Source organism: Gobio gobio (genome assembly GCF_949357685.1).
Source record: "Gobio gobio genome assembly, chromosome: 11".
Lineage (NCBI taxonomy): Eukaryota > Metazoa > Chordata > Actinopteri > Cypriniformes > Gobionidae > Gobio > Gobio gobio.
The window spans coordinates 36,005,208-36,029,306 of record NC_137104.1 but is presented as its reverse complement, the minus strand read 5'-3'; the positions used below and the strand labels follow the sequence as shown (position 1 = coordinate 36,029,306).

General features: G+C 38.4%; 2 protein-coding genes across 4 annotated transcripts in view; both read left to right on the top strand.

Moving 5' to 3' along the window:
- The window catches only part of tbc1d5 (TBC1 domain family, member 5), a 32,317-nt gene extending 24,455 nt beyond the window's left edge, over positions 1–7,862 (top strand). For all 3 annotated transcript variants that reach the window (XM_079829490.1, XM_079829489.1, XM_079829491.1), the window contains 7 exons: positions 49–338; positions 499–561; positions 2,046–2,254; positions 2,450–2,546; positions 2,629–2,708; positions 5,515–5,886; positions 6,684–7,862. In XM_079829490.1, the coding sequence (XP_079685616.1) occupies positions 49–338; positions 499–561; positions 2,046–2,254; positions 2,450–2,546; positions 2,629–2,708; positions 5,515–5,886; positions 6,684–6,923 (1,351 nt within the window). In that variant the 3' untranslated portion in view covers positions 6,924–7,862. The remainder of the gene's footprint in view (positions 1–48; positions 339–498; positions 562–2,045; positions 2,255–2,449; positions 2,547–2,628; positions 2,709–5,514; positions 5,887–6,683) is intronic.
- A 1,058-nt stretch (positions 7,863–8,920) lies between these two features.
- The window catches only part of dazl (deleted in azoospermia-like), a gene marked incomplete at both ends in the record, with an annotated part of 39,773 nt that continues 24,594 nt past the window's right edge, over positions 8,921–24,099 (top strand). Inside the window, 3 exons of the mRNA XM_079828680.1 lie at positions 8,921–8,974; positions 9,095–9,211; positions 12,268–12,359. Of these exons, the coding sequence (XP_079684806.1) occupies positions 8,921–8,974; positions 9,095–9,211; positions 12,268–12,359 (263 nt within the window). The remainder of the gene's footprint in view (positions 8,975–9,094; positions 9,212–12,267; positions 12,360–24,099) is intronic.

Below are 24,099 nucleotides of genomic sequence, written 5' to 3'. Positions count from 1 at the left end.
ATTATATTTATTTACAATTTAGAAAATATTTTCTTTTTGTTTCTACAGGGCCAGCAATAAAGTAGCACCTATCAACATTAATAAAGTGTCCAGTTCTCTTCTTAATTTCGGCCGGAAGCTCATTGCGCCGATAGGAGGCGGCTCCAGCGGTATCTCGCCAATTAACAGTGAGGTGATATCAGCTCCTTCCCCTCAAAATCCTGTGTCACGACCATTGGCTGAGCCCCCATCATGCACCGCTCCGGCAAACATGCAGATCAAATCACAGCCGCACACACAAACGCAGCATCAGCACCGACTGCTGAAGTCTGAAAGTATGCCAGTGCACCTCAGCAAAGGTGAGCACTCGTACACACACCTTTTTAACCCTGTACGCCTACAGAATTCATTACTACTTCAGTGTGCATGGATTATGTGAATGTGTACATGCATGTGCTTAAGCATAGGTAGATGTGAGAGAATAGGTGTGTGTTGTAGCCTTACTCTGCTGTCTGTTAGACGTAGGTCCTTGTGGAGCCTCTCAGATATCGCTTCCTGCCCAGATTCAATCTGATACCCCAGGTAACTGCTGCCATGACAATAACAAAAGCACCGGAGAGTGCATGCATGCTTTATAAATGCATTTATTTGATTCTGTTTTTGTATGTTTCTTTGTGTGCTTTTACTGTGACATGTCCGCTTTGTAATCCATGCATGTGTGTCTGTGTTCAAATAAACTTGGTGTAATTATGTATTTTGTAATGAGTCATGCTGCTTTTTGCCACCAGGCTTGATTAAAAATTATGTATTTGTATTAATCCTATTAAAAAATATAATTTACACTACCGTTCAAACGTTTGGGGTCAATATTGGGTGCATTTATTTGATTTATAAATACACTAAAAACAGTACATTTTAAATATTACAATTTTAAAATAACTATTTTCTATTTTAAAATGTAATGTATATTCCTGTGGCGAAGCATCATTACTCCAGTCTTCAGTGTCACATGATCCTTGTGAAATCATTCTAATATACTGATTTGATGCTCGAGAACTTTTTTTTTTTTGTTATTATCAATGTTAAAAACATTTGTGCTGCATAATATTTTTGTGGAAACCATTAACCATTTTTATTTAGGATTCTTTGATGAATATAAAGTTCAAAAGACCTATTTTGTAACATAAATGTTTTTACTGTAACTTTTGATCAAGTTAATCCATCCTTGCTGAATATAAGCATTAATTTCTTCCAAAAACAAGAAAAAGTTCCTGACCCCAAACTGTTCAATATTGATTGGTAGGTAGTATAATTATTCCATAAACTTTCTCTGTCAGTGTTTTGTTAGTTATCTTCATAGTCCAAATTACATCCTCCTGTTTTACTTGTTTTTCCCCATCCTTCGGATGAGACATTAAACTAAGGTCCTGACTCTCTGTGGTCATTAAAAAAAAAATCACAGGATGACCTTCAAAAAAAAAGAGTAGGGGTGTAACCTTCTAGGGCTGGGTAAAAAAAAAAAGTATATATCCACAATAATCGATATTGAATTAAAACTAAATTGGGATCAGAATCGAATTGAAAGCTTGTGAATGGAAATTGAATAGAATCGTTAAATTTGTGTCTATACCCAGCCCTATAACCGTCCTGGCCAAAAATGCCCATTGGCCTCTGTCCATCATGGCCTCTTAATCATCCCCATATTCTGATTGGCTTCATCATCATCTGTCTCCTCTCCACCAATAAGCTGGTGTGTAGTGGGTGTTCTGACGCAATATGGCGCATCATCCTGGTGGATGCACATTGGTAGTGGTTGGGGAGATTCCTATATGTAAAGCGCTTTGAGTGCAGAGAAAAGCACTATATAAATGTAATAAAATAATTTTTAGTTATTAATTATCTGTGATTTATTGCATGCTGTGTCTCAGACTCTTCGTGCTATGTATGTAGCTTATGTTTTTTTTTTTTTATTGTTCTGTTATCTTCGATCTTGCTCTTGGTTGTCTGTCCTCATAGGCTGTCCGGGACTAACTTTTATTACTGTTCTTTTGATGTCTACCTTGCAGGCCACACCCCCAGGACCATTAGCTCCTCCCCTAGCACTGAGAGTTTGTATAGTGGGCGGGACCATGCAATGTCTTCCCCTCCTCTTCCTGTGTCCAGGGGGCGAGACTCCAGCACATCATCTCCGCCTTCCTCTGCCACGAAGAAAGACTCTTTCTTTAATATCAGTCGCTCACGCTCCCACAGTAAAACTATAAACAAGAAGGATGCGGTAAGCAGCAAATGTAGTTTTTGCAACTCTTTTTTTACAACTTTACCATTTGCGTTCCCAGGCTCCCATTTTGTGTCCATTCTTTCTTCATATAGCAGTTCAATTACTTGGATATTATGTTGTTGCTCCTGTTTGTGTTGTATTTTACAGGTACTATATATATGCTAATTTATGCGTATGTATTCCTACACACAGGAAGAGCTGGAGGCCCAGGTATCGTTCTTACAGGGTCAGATTAATGACCTAGAGGCCATGAGTAAATATTGTGCCAAGATGATGAACATGCACATAGGTGAGTCACTGAGCCAGTCTGTCTTTTCTGCACTAACACTGGTGATGGAATCAAAATGATTGTGCTTTTGATTAATGGACAGGAAAAATTCAAGATGTGATACTGCAGGAGCATCTGGAGAAGGAAGATGAGGTTCTGGTGTCACTTGCTGGACTGAAACAAGTATGTCTTAGGTCTCCACTTTGCAAAAAAAAGAGTAATAATAATAAGATAAACACTACATATTAAATGTATATAACTTAATTAGTGGTGGGCCATTATCGCCGTTAACGTGCTGCGTTAACGTGAGACTTTTATCGGGCGTTAAAAAAATATTGCCGTTAATCTATTCTCAAAGTTGGGTTGGGAGCTGGGTCTATACTACGCAAGCTATGATGACTTTCGAGTTGACAGTCTCGAAGTTCAGTCTGGTTTAACCCTCTGAAAATGGCGAACTGGATTTTTCCTCATGCCAGCGTGTTGGTATTGGTGTGACCGGTCTGAATTTCGCGCGGGGTTGCACATAACGTTAATTCTACTAATTCCCGCAGATTTCGCGCTTGCATCTGAAGCGCACACACATACCGTAGTAAAGCCGCCTCTGACATACAAGTGCAAAAATGAGTTTATTAATGGTCAAATACACTCAAAAATGTCTCAATGCCCATCTTGGTGAGTTTTAATGTAAACATAGTCGTAACCAGCTCACAGGAACAGTGTTTGGGATCCATGCGCGCGTCAGGTCTTAAAGGGACAAAAGTTATTTATTATTCAAACTACAAAAAGACAAACAATCACTTACGAGCACACATATTCTGAATGCCTTTCGGCAGAATTCAAATGAGCCATTTTAATCTAGATTATCTAGATTAATTCCAAGATTACAGTGTGATTAATCTAGATTAAAAAAAAATCTATGCCCACCACTAAACTTAATACATTTGTGTGTGTGTGTGTGTGAGAAAATAAAACGTATTAACTTTTCAGTCAATGTTCTTCTCACTTTAAGGTGCAGTGTGTAGTATTTATGAGGATCTATTGATAGAAATGCAATATAATATACATAACTATGGGTGCGTCTCAATCAGCCCCCTAGCTCAGTAGTCAGGGCACTGATCAGGGAGTCAGCCCATTGACTTATGTCCCGATCAGTGCCCTGACTACTGAACTAGGAAGCTGAATGAGACGCACCTTATGTTTCAGTGGTGTATAAAGACCTTACATAATGAACCATTACCTTAGAACGAGCCACATACACCGCGGGTCCACTTACAGTGAAGTCACCGGGTGCGTCTCAATCCGCTCCCTAGTTCATTAGTCAGAGCACTGATCATGGAGTCAGCCCATTGATTCTGGCTCATTGAGATTGACTGATTCCCGGATCAGTGCCCTGACTACTGAACTAGGGAGCTGATTGAGACGCACCCATCATTTTGCGCCGACATGTTTCTACAGTAGCCCTAAATGGACAAACTGCTCTACAGAGCGCTAGCTACTCTCTGCTGTCTCAGACGACGACATCTTTGTCCTGTGTCGGCCACTGTACCTTCTCTATGTGCTTCAAAAGGGAGGGGTGAGCGGTGGGTGGTTGCAATTCGGAACCTCGCCACTAGATGCCGCTAAAATTTACACAGTGCACCTTTAATAAAAATCATTTGGGTAACATTTTAAAATGAGTTCCCATTTACCAAAAATGACTCACCATCATGTCGTTCCAAACCTGTAAGGCCTTCGTTCATCTTCGGAACACAAATTAAGATATTTTTGATGAAATCCGAAAGCTTTCTGACCCCTACATAGGCAGCAATTTAATTACCACTTTCAGGGTCCAGAAAGGTAGTAAAGACATCGTTAAAATAGTCCATGTGACTCCAGTGGTTCAATCTTAATTTTATGAAGCGACGCGAATACTTTTTGTGTGCAAAAAACAAACAAAAATAACGAATTTATTAAACAATCTCTTCTCATCTGTGCCAGTCTCATACACTGTTGACGTGGTAAATAGAGTGCAGTGCTTCCGAGTTCTACGGCAGAACTCCGGCTTACCATTGGCTAGCTCCTGCGTCAGCATCACACGCATGCGTCTTGGTGCTTACATGAACAGCATCGGGCAATGGTAAGCCGGCATTCTGACATAGCATTTCGAAAGAGCTGCACTCAATTTACTACCTCAACAGTGTATGGGACTGGCACAGACAAGAAGAGATTTTTGAATAAAGTCAGGTTTTTTTTATTGTTTTTTTTTTTTGCGCACAAAAATTATAAAGGGGGTTTTGCGCATAGTGTTCTTGTCGCTTCATAAAATTAGGGGTGAACAACTAGAGTCACATGGACCTTTCTGGGCCTTGAAAGTGGTAATTAAATTGCTATCTATGGAAGGGTCAGAAAGCTCTTGGATTTCATCAAAAATATCTTCATTTGATAAACGAAGGTCTTACGGGTTTGGAATGACATGGGTGAGTAATTAATGACAGAATTTTCATTTCTGGGCGAACTAACCCTTTAATGTTAGTTAATGCATTAACTATGAGTAATACATTTGTTGAAGTATTTATTAATCTTAGATATTGTTAGTTAAAAAATGACAATGGTTCGTTGTTAGTTTGTTAGCTCAGGTCCATTAAATAATACTAGATTTTAATAAGGAATTAGTAAATGTTGAAATTAACATTAGCTAAGATCAATAAAATGCTTAGAAGTATTACAATTTTTTGTTTACTAAGGTAGTTAACTAATTAACTATTGTAAAGTGTTAGCACAGATTGTTACTAAATTTTGATTATTAGTAAATAACCATATAATTAGTACACAAAATAAACCATTTCTGGATTATACAAAAGCTCAGGGGTTTTTTGACAATTAATAATTAGCTGACTGTACAATTTCTTACATTTATGAGAAAAAAAGTTTTCTAAATGCAATTACAGTATAACACACTGCCTTCATATACAATATAATTAGAGGTCTCTCTTAACCATATTGTCCCCAGATAAAGGACATCCTGAAGGGGGCTCTCAGATTCAACCAGAGTCAGCTGGAGGCAGAAGAGAATGAGGAGATCTCCATAGCAGACGATCACTACTGCTCTAGCCAGTATATTACACTAAACGACCAGAGTGATCCAGACCATTTGTCTGCAGACGCAGCTGGTTCTACAAACAGCCAAGAAATGGTTCCAGAGTGTTACGACCACCAGGAAGGAGACATGGTAGCAGAGGAGGAGGAGGTGGTGGAGGTGGAGGTGGAGGAGGAGGAGGTGGTGGAGAGGGAGGAGGTGGTGGAGAGGGAGGAGGAGGTGAAGGAGGAGGAGGTGGAGAAGGTCTTGACCACTGAGAATGTCCCCACAATACCAGATCCACAGGTTAGAGATGAAACCTTTTTCATGTGTTTAAGTCATTCTATAAATTAATTTCAACGTTTTACTTCAGGACACCAAGATTAGGACCATGCAATATTCATTTTGTAAGCACATGTAGGCACATGCATTTTTCAAAAAGAAAAAACAATTTTTTCCCCCCATTTAAAATCAAATAAATTAAAGGCAGTACAAAAATTGATGTATAAATACTTTAATATTTTTATTTATTGTATTTGTATTTATTTAATTTTTGTTACATAATGAGAATGGGGGGGGGTCCTTAATTAAATATTAATGAATATGATTTTCATTCATTTATGACTTATATGATTTATTTTCATTTATGATTTTCATTCATGCAAAATGGGATTTTTTATGAGATTAGCTTTATGGGCTGTCAATCAATAAAAAGTGTATTTAAAGCCGTGATATTTTAGTATTATTGATATACTATTATAGTATTCATTGTCATTTATTATCAAAGTATAATTTTATTCGTTTTTTATATTTCTATTTAGCTTTATTTATTTTTATTTCAGTTTTAGTAATTTTAATACTTAAGCTTTGTTTTATTTTGGGTAGTTGCCAATACAACATTTATCATTTTCATTTCATTTTTTTCATCTAATAGCCTATTTAATTTTCATTTCAGTTTTATTTAATAGTTTGTTTATTTGAATTGGTATATTTTTTAATATTTGATTGAATATTAGCTGAGAAAAGACTCCAAATGTTAACGCTATTCACCCAATACGCAATCGTAAAAACACCAATTTCATACACCCTTTCTATTGTCTTAGGTCTCTGAAGGGAGAAACTGGGACGACTACATCTTGGTCTCACAGGATGGCGAGCCATCTGAGAGTGAGGAGCAAAGCATAAGCACCATGGCTCCACTCTTTAAGCATGTACGAGGCCTAAACAAGGCGGATTTTCAAGACCCTCTGTTGGGGATCACGTCTGGGTCCTCCAGTCCAGATGACGGCAGCACTCACAGCAAGGACTCTGACTTCACTATTGTTAATCCTACTGACCTTTGAACCTTGATTTTCCCAACATATGACTGGACCCATCTTCAACACTTAAGAAACTCTGCTGGACGTTTGCACATATGAACTCAGGCTGATTGCCTCATGTGCCCCCATGCCCTGTAACTCAATCCCTAAACCACACATTCTTAAATCCTGGACCTCTGGCTGTGTATTTAAGTACATCCTAATTCAAAACAGCTCTCTTCTTCATGCCCCAAATGTGAGACCCTTGCCATACATCCTTTGCTCTGCTACCCAAATGTGGTATCTAAAGCCATAAAAAGCAGCCTCAACTTTAATGAGATTTTCCATTCTGTAATTTTCTTTGAAAATGTTCTAACAGCTAAAGGTTTAAACCTCACCTTGATGTTTATGTAGAAAACCTATATTTGTTTTCTCCTAAATCAATATCCTGTGAAATGCATTTAACAAACACTCTCTGCCTCAGATAAAAGCTATATTCTGCTTCAGTTTTTCCTCTATCTCTGTCTTTGTCTCTTTTTGGGGGGAACTGGCTGTTGCGATAAGGACAGGACACTGACAGATGCTCAATCTAGTTGTAGAGAGCGCCTTTATTATGAATATGGACTGTCTCTCTCGTTCACTCACTCTCATCTTTATTGATTTTCCATGAACCAGTGCCTGAGCAGTTGTCCATGTTCTATTTTTGTCTGTATTTTCTTTTCTTTTTTTAAGATCGAGTTTTTAGTCCATAGACCACACCATAGTCATTTGTTAAATTATGATTTTTTTTTCCCTTTCATATTTGTCATTATTTTTAAGCCAATGGTATGTGAAACTTTTATGTTCTTGTATTTCTCTGGTGTCAGTAGCCTCATTTTGTCTTGGCTCCCGTGGTAACTGTGTATTGTTTTGCACATGACACGAAGGATGTTTCTAATACTGATATATTAACTCTGAATGAATAAAAAGCTAATCCAAAGATTTGTTCACGCTACGGTTTTCTTTATACTTAAGTAATTTTTTTGCCATTTATTTCACTTTTCTTTGGAGACGACTGCCTTTAAACTACCTCCACATAGTCAACACCAGACAGTATAGCTATGAAGGTTTTGAGGCATATGATATTACATAAAATTCAGTCCAGATAGGCAGCTCATAATTTTCAAACGCGACATCTAGCGGTCAGCTATCGCAAGATTGCCTCATTAATAATGGATTAACTAGCATTGCATCAAATATATCGTCAAATTCAGACTATATTAGTACATTTTCTAATTTAAATAAAACAGATTTATTTTGCTATTTAAATGCTAAACAAAGTTTTGATAGCCTACAAAGTTTTTAACGTCCACGAAGTATTTCATGTACATTCCCAAACTTTTAGACTGTACCAAAATGGATTACATGATTTAGATTATCAAATCTGTCACATTATTTTAGAAATAATTAGAGTGTGTAATAATTACATTTTGACGGATTAATGATAAAAAAGAGTGTTATTCCGTAATAATAACTTTAAAATTCGCCTTATTTGGTATGTGCATTTTCCAATTAGGACTGAGAATGGGTGTGGCGCTCTAATGCGACTCCAGCCAGAAGCACAGACCCAACGAGCCACTCACTTCATTAACTTATTTTGTCATTTTAATGGTTTTAGATATGGTAAGTCACACAAATAGTAATAGTAATTGATCGTTTCATCTTTTGGCCGCAATCTATGAAGTTCTCTGTTATTAATATCGAGTTTATTGCTGTAAAATAGTTCGCGCGGTTAAGTCGCCATCAAAGGAAATCAGACCGTCGGCCATTAAATGATGTACATCTGCCAGGAGAGCACAAATGTTCGTCCAATTAACTAATTTTAGCCTAAATGCCAAGATTACTTAATGAAGAAACATGAAACAATCGTGTTCGGGATCGGGCCGGTTTCGGCCGCATGTGGTCGAGCACTTTGAAACTTTTGAATCAAGCGTTTCGGTCAACTTTGAGGTTTATTTCTAGGGAATCGGTAACAAACCGCGAGGCCTTATTTCAAATCTAAGATGTATCAGGGCGTTAAGTTACCCCTGTGCCTTATATGTGGGTTGTATTCACAGGTAATCGTATTTCGAATGTCAAAACCGTAGTCAGTGGTTGTTTTTGAGAGCTCATGTTGTACTTTTTTACCTGTTCATTCTATTGTTAATAATGTGCTGAAAATATTGTAAAATCCACAGGATATCCAGAAGCACCGTCAAGGCTTTCCGTCCTCTCTGAAGTTGTCTAACGGTTATATTTTACCTGAGGGCAAGATGACGCCCAACACACTGTTCGTCGGCGGGATTGACATGAAGGTAATGACGTTGTTGATGTTTTTGTGGCCTAACGTTACCGTGTTCAAAATGGTACGGTTCTAAATTATATCTACATTCCATAGTTTCTATCTAACGTTACTCCCCAAATTGATCCCTACTTCACAGTGGTGCGCAGTAACTTAATTAAAGTATTTTTACTTCGTTACTCAACTTAAGTACATTTTTTCAAGTATCTGTACTTTAGTTGACTATTTTTAATTTGGGAAACTTTTACTTCACAACATTTTAAAGCGTACTATCGTACTTTTTTAGTCCACTACATTTTATATAAACGTTCCTCGTTATTTCGAGCTGTAGAAATCGCCACCCCCACGCAAGAGGGTTGTCCAATTCATGAACGAGCTGATCCTTTTCTGATAACTTGGTAACTTACTACACAGTACACAGTACTGCCTACTATTTTTTTTATGAATAGTGTGTGAAATAGTATACAATATGAAACAAAAAATGTTTCAGAGGTGTATGCTACAATGTTGTCACATGACAAACATTGAACATTAATTGAGAACAGGCTGTCCATGTTGTTAGCTTACAAACAAATGTGGTCACCAAAGGTCTTGAACTAACCCATAAAAATGTGGATTTAATCAACACAGAATCAACTTGACTTTACACCATGTTTTTCACTTAAAGGAACACGCCGACTTTTTGGGACTTTAGCTTATTCACCATATCCCCTAAAGTTAGATAAGTCCATACATACCATTGTCATCTCTGTGCGTGGAATAACTCTCTGACGCACACACCGATAGCCTAGCTTAGCACAAAAACGGCCTCAGCTAGCCTACTGCTCAATAAGTGACAAAATAACACCAACATTTTCCTATTTACATGTTGTGATGTGTATAGTTTAGTGCTGGGTATAGTTTAGTGCTGGGAGTCGATAAAAAAATTAACTAATTAATCACATTGTTTTCAGTAATTAATCGCGATTAATCACAAGTTTTTAATATTTTTGGAGTTTTTCATATTTTGATATTGTAGTAATTTCAGTTACTCTCCAAATGAATGTAGAAACAATTTAAAGACATATTTTAAATATTTGTTTTAATGGCATCTTTTTATGTATGAAGGCCAGTATCCACTGATACTAATGTCTCTATGAAACATTAATGACGTTACATTACAGTATAACTGAAAGCTACCAATTTCAACATTTATTAGGCTTAAAAAAAAAACCTCTTAATTTAATTGAACTTAAAACAATCCCATTATAATAAACCCATTATAATAAATGTTATATTTACCTGTGGCCTTCCCTGTTAGACATATACAGAAATGTAATGGTTATCAAACACCTTTTTTTTAACTGCATAAATAATAAAATAAATATAGATTAATCATCTTTTCTGTTCCCGTACAGAATGAAAATTCTGTCATTAATTACTTACCCTCATGTCGTTCGACACCCGTAAGACCTCCGTTCATCTTCGGAACACAAATGATGAACGGAGGTCTTGCGGGTGTCGAACGAAATGAGGGTAAGTAATTAATGACAGAATTTTTATTTTTGGGTGAACTAACCCTTTAACTTTAAAGCAGTCTTTAGGTTGGTTATTATTAGGCGTCAATCACTCCCTTTCGCTGCACTCCATTGCCACGTGACAGGGAGCTGACTAGTGTAAAGAGTTGAAGAGAGAATTATTTTTTTGAAGGGGCAAGCGAAAGATAATTTTACTTGCCCGACTGGACAAGTCTGGTTAAAATGTCAATGACAAAAAATTGGGAACTAAGGAATCGCCAGAAAACGAGACTGATTCTGATTTTATTTCAGTTAGTGTAAGGGGCGATTTGCTGGTGGATAATGTACTGACAGTGAGGTGTTGAGACTCGCGCTGCCTCTCGAAGAGAAAACAAAACAAATCAGTGCAGCGCACACAACGATTGAAAATGTGACATTGATTTCTTACAGAGCAATAAACGGTTAAAATCAAGTCACTTACATTTTAGATGCAATATTGACTGTTTTTGTTCTGTTTCAGCAGTGAAAATAGTTCCAAACAAAGGTCACAGCAGAACCATATTGTGTCTCACAGCAACACTCTTCCATTACTGAATGATTCAGCGTTTTGAACGAATCTGAGTCAAAGTTTCAAAGACCCATTCATAAACAACTGCGTCATTCTCGAATGAATCAGTTGTTTGAACAAATCGTTTGAATGAATGACTCAATGACTCACTCATTAAGACGGTCACTTGCCTCCACCTACTGGCAGTTTAATTTTTAAAAGCATCCTTTTTTTAATTTTATTTGTATATTCTAAATATATTTAAAACAATCTCGTAAAGTTATTCAATGCAATTGTAATTTTGTGGGGGGGAAAAGTGCTACCAAGTAAAAAAAGTTAATTTCAAGCCACGCTAATGCATGTCTCACTTTTTTTGGTTCTTATCCTGCCCTGAATTCCTTACCTGTTTTTATGATTTCTTCCATGTCTTAATGTTAAACGGACTCTGTTCTGCTCTTACACTAGATTAAGGCACGTTGCAATCAGATTGCACGCTACAGTTCACATGTCGCGACTTTCGCACGCTCAGGTTTGATATTTTAAATTTAGACGTGTGCACGTTTTTTCCAGGCGCATCCGCGATATAGCAAAATGAAAAAATCTAAACTTTTCAGAATGCTGCAAGCGCACTGCAGGTCATGTGGCAAGAACCAGCTTCACCCTTTCCGTAACAATGAAAGCTCAGCCAAAATGGATAAACTGCTGATATAGCTGTACGGGTACTGGGACATTTTTCCCCATATCTTCATAAATATGTCTAGTAGCAGAGCAGATGCAAGGGCTGGAAATCTATTTATCTGTTGCTGAAACTTCCATGTCTTCATGGAGAACATGGCTCATGATTGCTTAGCAACGGTCACTTTTTGAAAGGAGAAGAAAAACTGCGCTTGTCACGGACAAGCATTAGTGTTGAGCCCTGCTTTCCCTGGAGTAATTTTTTTTATTTTTTTTTTATTTTTTTTAGGGTTTGTGTACTTATGCTCAAGTACTTGATTTGTTTACTTTTGTCCACCACTTTTCCATCAGGTGGACGAGAACGAGATCAGAGAGTTCTTTGCCAAGTACGGGTCTGTGAAAGAAGTGAAAATCATCACTTATCGAGGAGGAATATGCAAAGGGTGAGTGAGTGTGAGTTTTCTGGAAAAACCTATAAAAAAGGTCAATCCCTCTAAAATTTAACCAGCTAAACCAACTGACTTAAACAGGGAGGCCAGCCGGACAGTTTAGGCTAGTTTATCCTGGGTTTTTGTTAGCATGGTTGTTTTCTACATGGTTCACACGGGTCCTTGAAATTCTTGAAAGTTGGGGAATCTGAAAAAAAATGTAAGGCCCTGGAAAGTTTTTGAAAATAAACATACATAGATACAGGTCCTTGCAGTGTTTCCCCTGCCATTTTATTAGGCAGCCCCCTCCAATGGCACCCCAGGGCTCCAGACTAACTTTTTTCACTAGGAGCACAGTGGCCCCCAACTGAAAATTTTAGGGGCGCACACCGTAAATCAACATGCTAACCAAATCTACTAATTTCCACTGTATTACTAATAGGGATCTGTATCTTTAAGGTTTTAATGGTATTACTACTCTTACCGATACTGCTTATCGATCCGGTACTTTAACAGTATTCTTATCGGTTCTTTTTATTATACTTTAAATATATATATTTTTTTTTATAAAAAAAATAAACACAATTAAGAACATAATTAACATGGCTTTATAATCTGAAAAGTAAAATATATATAGCAAAAGAAACCGCAAAGTTTGAACAAAAATATAAAACATCTATTTGTAAATGGACCAGTGTGCAGGCATTCGGAAGGTCTGCTAACATTAATATTACAGTAAAGAACAAACCTACAAAGAAATCTAATAAAGTAATGAAATGTAAAATAACACTGCATAGTTTTCACTGTATAAATTGATAGATTAATGCTTATAAAAGCTTATAAAAGTTATTAATTCAAGAGATGTGAATATTTTCTATTTGCCTTTTGTTCGAGTCGAATGAATGGCTCAATCGTCAGCAGGTTTATTAGACGCTGCCCCTTTAAGACCGATCGAATGTAGAACTAATAATATCATATTCTCCTATTTCTCCAAACTATTTACGCCCATTTAAGATATAAACTGTTAAAATAACTACTCTCCAATCCGGTCATTTTGACACCGGCTATTTGTTGTTTATTTGATGGTTTAGACGCGCACACGAAGCCTAAAATATTAAGTGCAAGTCGGTCAATTTCGCAGCACACACATATAAGCCGCCTTGAAGTTGGAAACAGCGTCTCTTGCGCGGATTTTTGTGCATTTAATAGCTCTTTATTATCAAACACATCCCGCAGTTTAGCAACAGTAGAGACTGCAGTTTACAACAATCAATGAATCTGATGTTTAGTTTATGTTTAGGGAGAAATGACAGCGCAGCTGTGAAGGGAAGGATGAGCTCGACGAACACGGCTATAGGAATAGTTTTACCTCATACCATCTTTTTATAATTCTTGGAAGCCAAAATCGAAAATAAAATTAGATTAATATCACAGCACATCCCTAAAGTTTAAGCAGACTAAACTTTTGTGTAGTTCTCTTGGCCATCGTAACTCATTAAGCTGACTGTGGTGTTGTGTTCGCTGTAGCTCCACGTGAGAGAGCGCTCTCTCTCTCGCTCTCGCTCTCTCTCTCTCTCTCTCTCTCTCTCTCTCTCTCTCTCTCTCTCTGGCAAAAATGCATCACGGACAAATGGTTTAATATTTTCTCATATAGAAACGGCTGGCAAAGATAGAATTTGCCAGACATAACGTCTATCAATTATAATTAGTAGCCTAAGTGTATTTCCTTAATTTCTCCAGTACCGACAGCAGGCAAATTTACTGGTCGCACATGTGCCTGAATATTGTCCCCAATATTGTGGCTAGAAATTTTGATCGGTGTAAATCAAGTTCTGGCTGTCTTTCTCTGCTTTTGAGAAAAGGTCAGCTTAGACGAGCTGATCTGGAATTTTCCTGTTATGACGTCAGTGTTTTTGTACGTCCTCGTCGCGTCTATCTGTTCTAAAATGTGCATACAGTCGTGAGTTTCTGCTCAACATCGGCAGAGCCACATCTTTAGAGATAAACCTCACGCAGGCCGAAGCTTGGGCTGCACTGACCGGTCGGCCTTCAACATCACCAACCCCCAGTACTGCATCTGGCCCACAGCGGAGGCACCAAACGCGGCACGAGATTAAGCAGAAGGTAGCTAGGCTAGCCAGCTATCCCCACAATAAACTGTATTACATTTGATTACTGCGATGTTGTGTCTTTGTTTGCGCTGTCTACTCAATGCGATATTTTAGAAAATATCTAAAAATAATGCTATAATCAACACTTACTCTTAACTCGTTTATCTCCTGTAATGGTACATTACATGTGTTACAAAGTTGGTAGAATAAGGAGGAAGGCGCTCTCACAACTCAGTACAATATCACTGTTAGCAATCTCTCCGTCTCTGGTCCATTGATGTCCGGTTTGCGAACAAATCGTTCTTTTGAACCGGTTCTTTTTAGTGAACCGGTCGAACCAGTTCACCAAATCGGACTGAATTGTTCTAAACGGTTCACGTCTCGAGTCAGCGCTGATCCATCATTTACTAAAGTTACTTACTTTCTGACATGAGTGACAGTCCCTCCGACTAGAAATAAACGAATAACCTGAAGTATATATGCTAGTAACTACAACAGTTCACTGAACTGAGACATGCTGAGAGAACCGATGAGAAGTAAACTCTGGTCCATCTGTCTCTCTGGCAGGCTCGTACCTCGTAGACCACGCCCCCTCTGCTACACGATCTAATACTCATTTCAAATGCAAAGATGTCAACCAATCACAACATTGGGCGTTTTTACGGAAGTCTCACAGCAGACACACCCCTTGAAACAGGGCATTCAGCCAGAGGGCAAACATCAGTATAGAAAAAATGCCTTTTATTTCTAAGTTATGACATTTTATGATGTAAAAATCATGCTAACAATATAAGTACACCTCAGAATACATTATAAAATAAAATAAAAAATCAATGCCATGGGACCTTTAAACTTAAAAATTTACTTTATAAAAACCTTGTACACATTCCTAGTGTACTGTATAAATATATATAAAGATTTACACTGGCAGCTCAGAGCTCTACAGCAGCATTTAAGTATGAAATTGAATGAATAAATGTAAAAATAAAACACTACATGGACTTCACTATAAAATATACATTGATTCTTATTAAAGCTACTGTATTAAAGTCTTTCAGTCAAGAGCAGTGAGTGAGTGAATTTTTTTTTTTGTATTAACCCTCTCGATCGGCTCTTTTTTTCTTATCAGTGCCAAAGAGACTTAAATAACTTGTTTTTTATCGTTCAGGCAAGTATTATACATCATTATAATCTGTTAAAGCTACACTATGTAACTGTTCCGTCCAATAGAGGTCGCCAGTTCAAAACAAAGGCGTATTTTGAGGATGCCACGTTTGAGCGCAGAATCTTGGAACATTGGGTCTTAACCTCACAGCCGGTGGAAAAGAGTCAGGATAGGACTCGGGCAGAAATCATGTTCATGGATGCGATTATTAACATTACTGAAGTATGAAGCAGAGCAGGACCGAGTGTTGTTGAGCTGAACAAGGCCGCAGGAGCGATTGAAGAGCGGGACTGTTATTATGGCATAGTCGCCGGCGGGACTTTTATTATGACACGGTTGCCGGTGCCACTTCCTCTTTTCCAGTCATGAGTATGAGGTAGCACAACTCTGTTTATCGTATTAGATATATCTGAGTGTGTTGAAAAGGAAGTTATGACGTTCGCTCGGCAGCTGCTATGACACTTGTTCACACTGCAGTAAGAGTACAGCGTTTCTGCTAAATAAAACCGAGGGTAACGCAGATATGACGCAATCGACAGGCGACTGCCTCAAACGCATAGCTCACACGTCCCGGTTCCTTGGTTAAAATAGCAATTTCTCACGATTTACAAATAGTTGGAAACGTGGGATATTCTAAGTACTCAACTGAACAAAATATATAACACTGGCCTAGTGGTTTTTTGGATATTTACTGCAAAAATCCTACATAGTTCATCTTTAAGTTTAATTTTTTTTGTGTACAGTCACAATAAAAACAAATTGTTGTGCTTTTTACAATTAAAGAAAACGCACATGATGTGCGATCTTCAGCCTCTCTCTCTCTCTCTCTCTCTCTCTCTCTCTCTCTCTCTCTCTCTCTCTCTCTCTCTCTCTCTCTCTCTCTCTCTCTCTCTCTCTCTCTCTCTCTCTCTCTCTCTCTCTCTCTCTCTCTCATCTCTCTCTCCTCCTCTCTCTCTCTCTCTCTCTCTCTCTCCTCTCTCTCTCTCTCTCTCTCTCTCTCTCTCTCTCTCTCTCTCTCTCTCTCTCTCTCTCTCTACTTTGACTTGTATTTCATTGCAGACAATATGAACACAAAAATATTTCATGTTTTGTCTGGTCAACTTCATGTCATTTGTAAATATGCATCCTTTCCTGTCATTCAGACCTGCAACATATTTCAAAAAAAGTTGGGACAGGAGCAATTTAGGGCTAGTAATGAGGTAAAATGGTTAAATAATGATGTGATTTGAAACAGGTGATGTCCACAGGTGATTGTAATTATGATTTGGTACAAAAGCAGCATCCAAGAAAGGTCTAATCCTTTCTCCCAAGAAAGTATCGATACATAAGTCCCATTCAAATCTCCGTGTTTACCCCCATTTGCGTAGCAGGAAGAGCGATTTGGTCAGCCAGCCGCTAGTACCGCTGTAGAGCAAGGTACCCATACTACTAACTTTACAAAAACGCTGACGTCTACCTCTTCTTGTTTACGGAGGCAGAGCCGGGAGATTCAAGAAAATGGCGGCGAATATAAATCCAGCACCTACATGCTTAAAAGCAGATGTGTGGGAGCACGTTGGGTTTAAAAAGAAGGAAAGCGACGACTTAGACTCAGGGTCAACAACATGAGTCGCCCTCAAGGACCACACGAGTTGGCCGCGGGTCTGTTCTAAAAATAGCTCACCATAGCAGCTGCGTTCAGTCGCTTCCGTGTTAATTTAAGCGCAGGGCTCCAGACTGAAGCCAAATATATATATACTAGTGTCTGTAAATATAATATTTAAATATTAAAAATACTATTTAAATATTACTCCTGCATGTTCTGCGTCTATGTGGATGACAGGCGCCGCACTCGCTCTTGTAGTTTCTGCCGACACGAACGCATAAACCGTCACTTCATGAGAATTTACCGTTTCATATGAGAGAACTGGGTGCGTCTCAATCAGCTCCTGGTTCAGTAGTCAGGGCACTGATCAGGACATAAGTCAATGGGCTGATCCCTGATCTGAGCCCTGACTGAACTAGGGAGCTGAATGATACGCACACCCTCTGTCATATCATGAACACAGACACCGGTATTCACGGCAACCCGTCAAAATAAATGTTCGGTTTAACGTGAAGAGATTGACTACAGATTGTAGCCTACAGTAAATTTAGCTACGTCTCTATGTAATAATAATAATACGTCTCTACTACTAATAATAATAATAATAATTATGAAATAAATAATAATAATAATGTAATTATTAATGGTAGCTTATTTTTCACTTGATCTTTCATTTATAAACAATGTTTACTTTTAAACAGCATACAGCCTTTACATGTTTATGTATTATTTACTTATGATTATCATCATATATAATAAACATTTATTTTTAAAAAAATAGTTGTATTGTACCTAGGGATGGGCAACAGTGGTCGAGTAATCGAGTACTCGAACGTGACAGCGATCATCGATCATGAGAACGATGATCGCCCTGAAAAAAAAATATTTGTCTCTTTTTTTTTTATTGGTTACTGCGTCGTTTTGCGCGGTACCGGAGGTCTGATTGGTTAGCGTTTTACAGCACACCTCCAGACCGGCGAAATAAAGTGAAACTGAGGCGTGCACTGCAGTGATGTCTGGAATCACTGTGATCATTGAATGGTTAGTGCAAGATGTGCAGCGCCAATCTGTCATAGCCTATATAGCATTATAATGAGAACACGATGGAAATTAGAATGCTGTAAATGATCAGTGCTTAGTTCCCCGTGTATCAGCTGATCCACAGAGAAACTAGCGAGAAGCGCGTGAAGTTCATGTGCGCATTCGCGTCCTTTTCTGCAAATGCACGTTGTAAGATTACTTTTATGTTGTCTATCTGGTTAATCTAATATAAGAAGCGTTTGGTTGAGCTTAACAAGCTAGCAAAGCGCTGCCGTTATACCGGCTGTTGTTCATTCTCTTCAGTTTCAGCTCAAACGCATATTTCATGCTCGACATGATGGTTTAGAGACAGTCAAATTATTTTTAGATAGGCCATTTCTTTCCCAGAATCATTGATATTAGTAGCCTAATGCAGCAGTGCTATACTGTTCTCGTATTTTTTAACAGTAGACCTAGTTTATTTAAAGTTGTTTTTCGTTATGAGTTCGAAAACGCGCAGTGATGTCTGTAAACGCTTCGATCATGGATAATAAAATTAAGTGCATGATATGCAGAGTCAATCTGTCAAAGCATTATAATGAGAACAGGATTTTAATAAAATGTTGTTTCTGTGTGCTTTCGTTGTCCGTGTATCAGCGTTGTTAAAGGGGGGGGGGGGGACACTCAGTTTCAGTCAGTCTCATGTCAATCTTGAGTACCTATAGAGTAGCATTGCATCCTGCATATCTCCGAAAAGTATTTATTTTTATTATAATTATAAAAGAAAGATGCGCTGTTCCGAGTCTTTCCGGAAAAAGCCGTGCGGCTGGGGGCGTATCGTGTGGGCGGAGCTAAAGAATGTCAAGCGCGCGCCGCTGTTACTGTGTTGAGTGCGTCTGAAAGCTGCGTCATCCCTAAAAGCAGGGAAAAACTTTATTCAAAATAAAAAATGGCTTTTAATCAGATACAGCCATACATCTATGATCCGGAATCAGATCCAGAGGCTGAAGTTGAACAGGAGCAGCAGCAAAAACGGCTAGAGCAGGACGTCAACTATGTGGTATAAGTTACACTAACTATATAATATGTTTAGCGGCTTGTGTTATTTGGAACACCATGTCAAGCGCGAGTGTTACAATGTGTGTGTGTGTGTGTGTGTGTGTGTGTTTACGCGTGGTTTGTGTAGACATGATTTGTAGTAAGCGGACTGGTTTTGCGCGTCAGGCTAGTGTTTACATAGAAAGACATGGAAAAGTAGCCCATTTGAATGAAGAAGCGCGCTTATTTAGTTCAACATATTTCCCCACTCTTTGTGTATTGTTGTTTGGAGTGCTTTTACAATACACAAACATACACATATAGTGGCCAGCTAAACAAATGTACACACTATACATCGCATGCTCCATTGATCAATACGTGATCATGTTTGGGCTACTTGATGGGCATAGGCAAAAACAGACATTTGAAGCAGTCAAACCTGCGGTTCCAACGTTGGGACCTTTATCGTTGGGACCGCTCCATCCTTCAGTATTAGGCGATCTGAAAATCCGGCGTCGAACTGGGCCTTGTTTATAAAACAATCGGCACCGAAATGCAGGGAACAGACATAAATATTTGCGCAACTCAGTTGCTGATCCGGAAAAGCAAATTCCATCTGTACGAGCCAGCGCTTTAATGGGCGTAGCCTATTGCTTTCACGCGCTCTCTCTCTCTCTCTCTCTCGCGCGCACTCTTCCGGTAGAATTGTCCGTACGGCCCATACAAGGAAATTCCGCCCTGTTGACGTCAAGCGGACCCATGATCGAAAAAAACTTTCCGAAACTTATGACTAACAGGAAGTACTAATTTTGGCAAAGAAATACTCCCATCAAACGTCCACCTTAGCTTATGAAACTGTGTCCATGTTTAGCATGGGAATCCAAGTCTTTAACAGTGCAAAAAGATCAGTATGCATGAAACAGCATTTCACCCCCCCTTTAAGGGAAGAGCGCATTCAAAATGTTCCGTTTCAAACCCTTCCCCTGTAAAATCTAGCACGCTGAAGTTCATGTGCGCATTCACGTCCTTTTGTGTTGATTTATGTTGTAATAGGTTCATAATAATCTTCATATTAATATTGATATGTGGTGCGTTTGGTTGAGTTTATTAACCAGCTAGCAAGCTCTGCAGGGTGGTGTTATTTCACAGTTTCAGCTCAAATGCAATGCTCGATATTACTGACTTGGTTATTTGAGACAGTCATTTTATAGAGATGTTTCTTTTTCAAAGACATTTATCCATCATAATCTAGCATTTATTTTTTGTTGTATATGTTCATGTTTTCATATACCTGCTTTCATGTCACGTTTGTATTTGTCAACAACCATTTTCATAACAGTTTTCATTATCTCAATGACGGACATGCCCCGCCCCCTGCACATGCCCCGCCCCCGAGTAATCGATTTCTCGTTTTTGAAACCTATCGATGATCGAAATGAGAAATTGACAAAAATGCCCATCCCTAATTGTACCGACTACTGGAACTACTACTATACTCTTTCAGGTGTAAAACAGTTTGGATAGTTGTTAATATGAGAATTATGATGCATTATTTAAGAGTTTTAAGTATTATATAATAGGGATGGGCAACAGTGGTCGAGTAATCGAGTACTCGAACGTGACAGCGATCATCGATCATGAGAACGATGATCGCCCTGAAAAAAAAAATATTTGTCTCTTTTTTTATTGGTTATTGCGTCGTTTTGCGCGGTACCGGAGGTCTGATTGGTTGGCGTTATACAGCACGCCTCATGACCGCGGCGAAATAAAGTGAAGAGGCGTGCACTGCAGTGATGTCTGGAATCACTGATCATTAAATGGTTAGTGCAAGATGTGCAGTGCCAATCTGTCATAGCATTATAATGAGAACACCGTGGAAAATGCTGCTAAATGATCTGTGCTTAGTTCCCTGTTTATCAGCTTATCCTCAGAGAAACTAGCGAGAACACTCAGACTAGCGCGTGAAGTTCATGTGCGCATTCGCGTCCTTTTCTGCAGATGCAGAAGATTACCTTTATGTTGTTTATCTGATTAATCTAATATAAAACGCGTTTGGTTGAGCTTAATAAGATAGAAACGCGCTGCCGTTATACCGGCTGTTCATTCTCTTCAGTTTCAGCTCAAATGCATTAATGCTCGAGCTCGACATGGTTTAGAGACAGATATTCTTTTCAGATAGGCTATTTCTTTCTCAGAATCATTGACATTAGTAATGCAGCAGTGCTATACTGTTCTCGTATTTTTTTTAACAGTAGACCTAGTTTATTTAAAGTTGTTTTTCGTTATGAGTTTGAAAACGCGCAGTGATGTCTGTAAACGCTTCGATCATGAATAATACAATTAAGTGCATGATGTGCAGAGTCAATCTGTCAAAGCATTATAATGAGAACAGGATTTTAATAAAATGTTGTTTCTGTGTGCTTTCGTTGTCCGTGTATCAGCGTGGTTAAGGGAAGAGCGCATTCAAAATGTTCCGTTTCAAACCCTTCGCCTGTAAAATCTAGCACGCTGAAGTTCACGTGCGCATTCACGTCCTTTTGTGTTGATTTATGTCGTAATAGGTTCATAATAATCTTCATATTAACATTGATATGGGGTACGTTTGGTTGAGTTTATTAACCAGCTAGCAAGCTCTGCAGGGTGGTGTTATTCCACAGTTTCAGCTCAAAGACAATGCTCGATATTACTGACTTGGTTATTTGAGTCCTTTTTATAAAGATGTTTCTTTTTCAAAGACATTTATGCATCATAATCAAGCAGTTATTTTTTGTTTTATATGTTCATGTTTTCATATACCTGTTTTCATGTCACGTTTGTATTTGTCAACAACCATTTTCATAACAGTTTTCATTATCTCAATAACGGACATGCCCCGCCCCCTGCACATGCCCCGCCCCCAATTACTCGAGTACTCGTTTTTGAGACCTATCGATGATCGAAATGAGAAATTGACAAAAATGCCCATCCCTATTATATAATAGCTCTATGTGACTTTCATTTTTAAAAAGTAGCTCTCAAATGAAAAAAAGTTGGAGACCCTTGACTTGGACAAAGCATCGCGGTTTGCAAGCTGTGACACAAACGTGATGTAAATCTCCATCCATTAGCCCAAAAACCGAAAACTAATGACGTGGTCAAAAGGAATTCTGCGTGTAAGCCTTTTCAGCCTTTCGGTGAAGTTCTTTTAATTTATTGATATCTCATTTTAAATCTGACTCCATTAATAATTTTATCTGACTCCAATTCTAAGTGACTCCATAAAGTGTGCTACATTTAGAGTTTATCAGCTGATTTTACGATTAGTTGCGATTTAATTTAGATCGTTGATTTTCTTTATATCTTCCTAGTTTTTATATTCGTTCATCGAGAGACCCTAAATCGCACAGAGACATGACGCGTCCGGATTTCGCGCGCTCACGGGCACAAAACGGTTACTTCTGTGATTAGTCAGAGGGTGCAGGGTGAATATTTTACCTTTAAGTGGTTGCACATGCTCACTCAACAAAAAGTGTAATTTTAGTAATATTCACGGACTACAACGTGCTAACCCAGCGATAGTCAGAAATCGGAATATCGCGCACGCTGCGCTCCATGCTTCAGTCGTGGCGTCATCGGTGTGATCTATCATAACCCTAGATTTTGCGGTAATAAAGGACTCTACATCGATCCATACTAGAATAATGATTTCGGAACCATACAAGAGAAATGAAGGTTAACATTTATTTTGGCCAGACAGGAAAAGTAAATACGTAAACAAGAATCCATGGTACACAACTGATCAGCGTAAAAACATAAAACACAATTGCAAAGCAATATGAAAATAATTTAAAAGAGTCATCATGTCTGGCACATCTACATGCAGTTTGCACGGGGGGTCTGATTGCAGAATATTCCCCCAGAGAGTTAGAACATCCAGCCTTAAATACTCCAACTAGAACAAAAGGGCTGCAAATATTTGCAACACCCCCACCTGGTTTTGGGGGAGTGGATCAGATATCTTTGAAGAGACTACTCAAAGGAGAACTGAATTCTCATTAGTTTTCCAATCTTTCTAATACTACCATTGACTGCAGTGAAACTGAGACCATTTTACCATTCGCACTGAGACCTTTAAAAAGACATCAAACATGAAAAGGATAAAACAATAAATTTACAAATAACATCATCACTGATATATCTGCATTTGGTGACTTGAAACCAGGACAAGGAGAGGGCAAAATGGGGAGGGGGGAGGAATGTTTGTCAGGGTGTTGTCACAGTTTCTGTGAGATCTTTTCCTCAAGATTAGTGACTTTTATTGTTCAATTACTGAGGTGTGTAGCTCAGCTTTTGTCTTAGCACCAAAACCGACTCTTACAGTGAAATACTCTGGGAATACTACCAAGTGTCAGTGTCAAGCTAAAAAAGCTGTCAAAGAAACTGTTCAGGACAGGCCATTTGCTGCAATTTTTAAAACTCCATTGTTAATTGCAATACTGCACTTTATTTACTTTTCAAAGGCTTGTAAGCTACAGTTTGGAACTAAATTTCTTTGATTCATTTTGTCCAGCATTTGCAAGCTGTAGACTCTCTGTCCAGTCAGAGACATATATTGTGTAATTGATTTTAGTTTTCAGTTAATTCAATCCAAGTAAATGAAACACTCACAAGATGTCACCAAAATCACTCTGTCCCCTTTAAATCTTTCAGAAAATGATGTAAGTGTATCGAATTATATCGAATCGTATCGTTGGTTGAATATCGTGATATATATCGTATCGTGAGCTGAATATCGTGTATCGTGAGATTAGTGTATCGCTACAGCCCTATTATCTAGTAAACCTAAAATCTAGTATC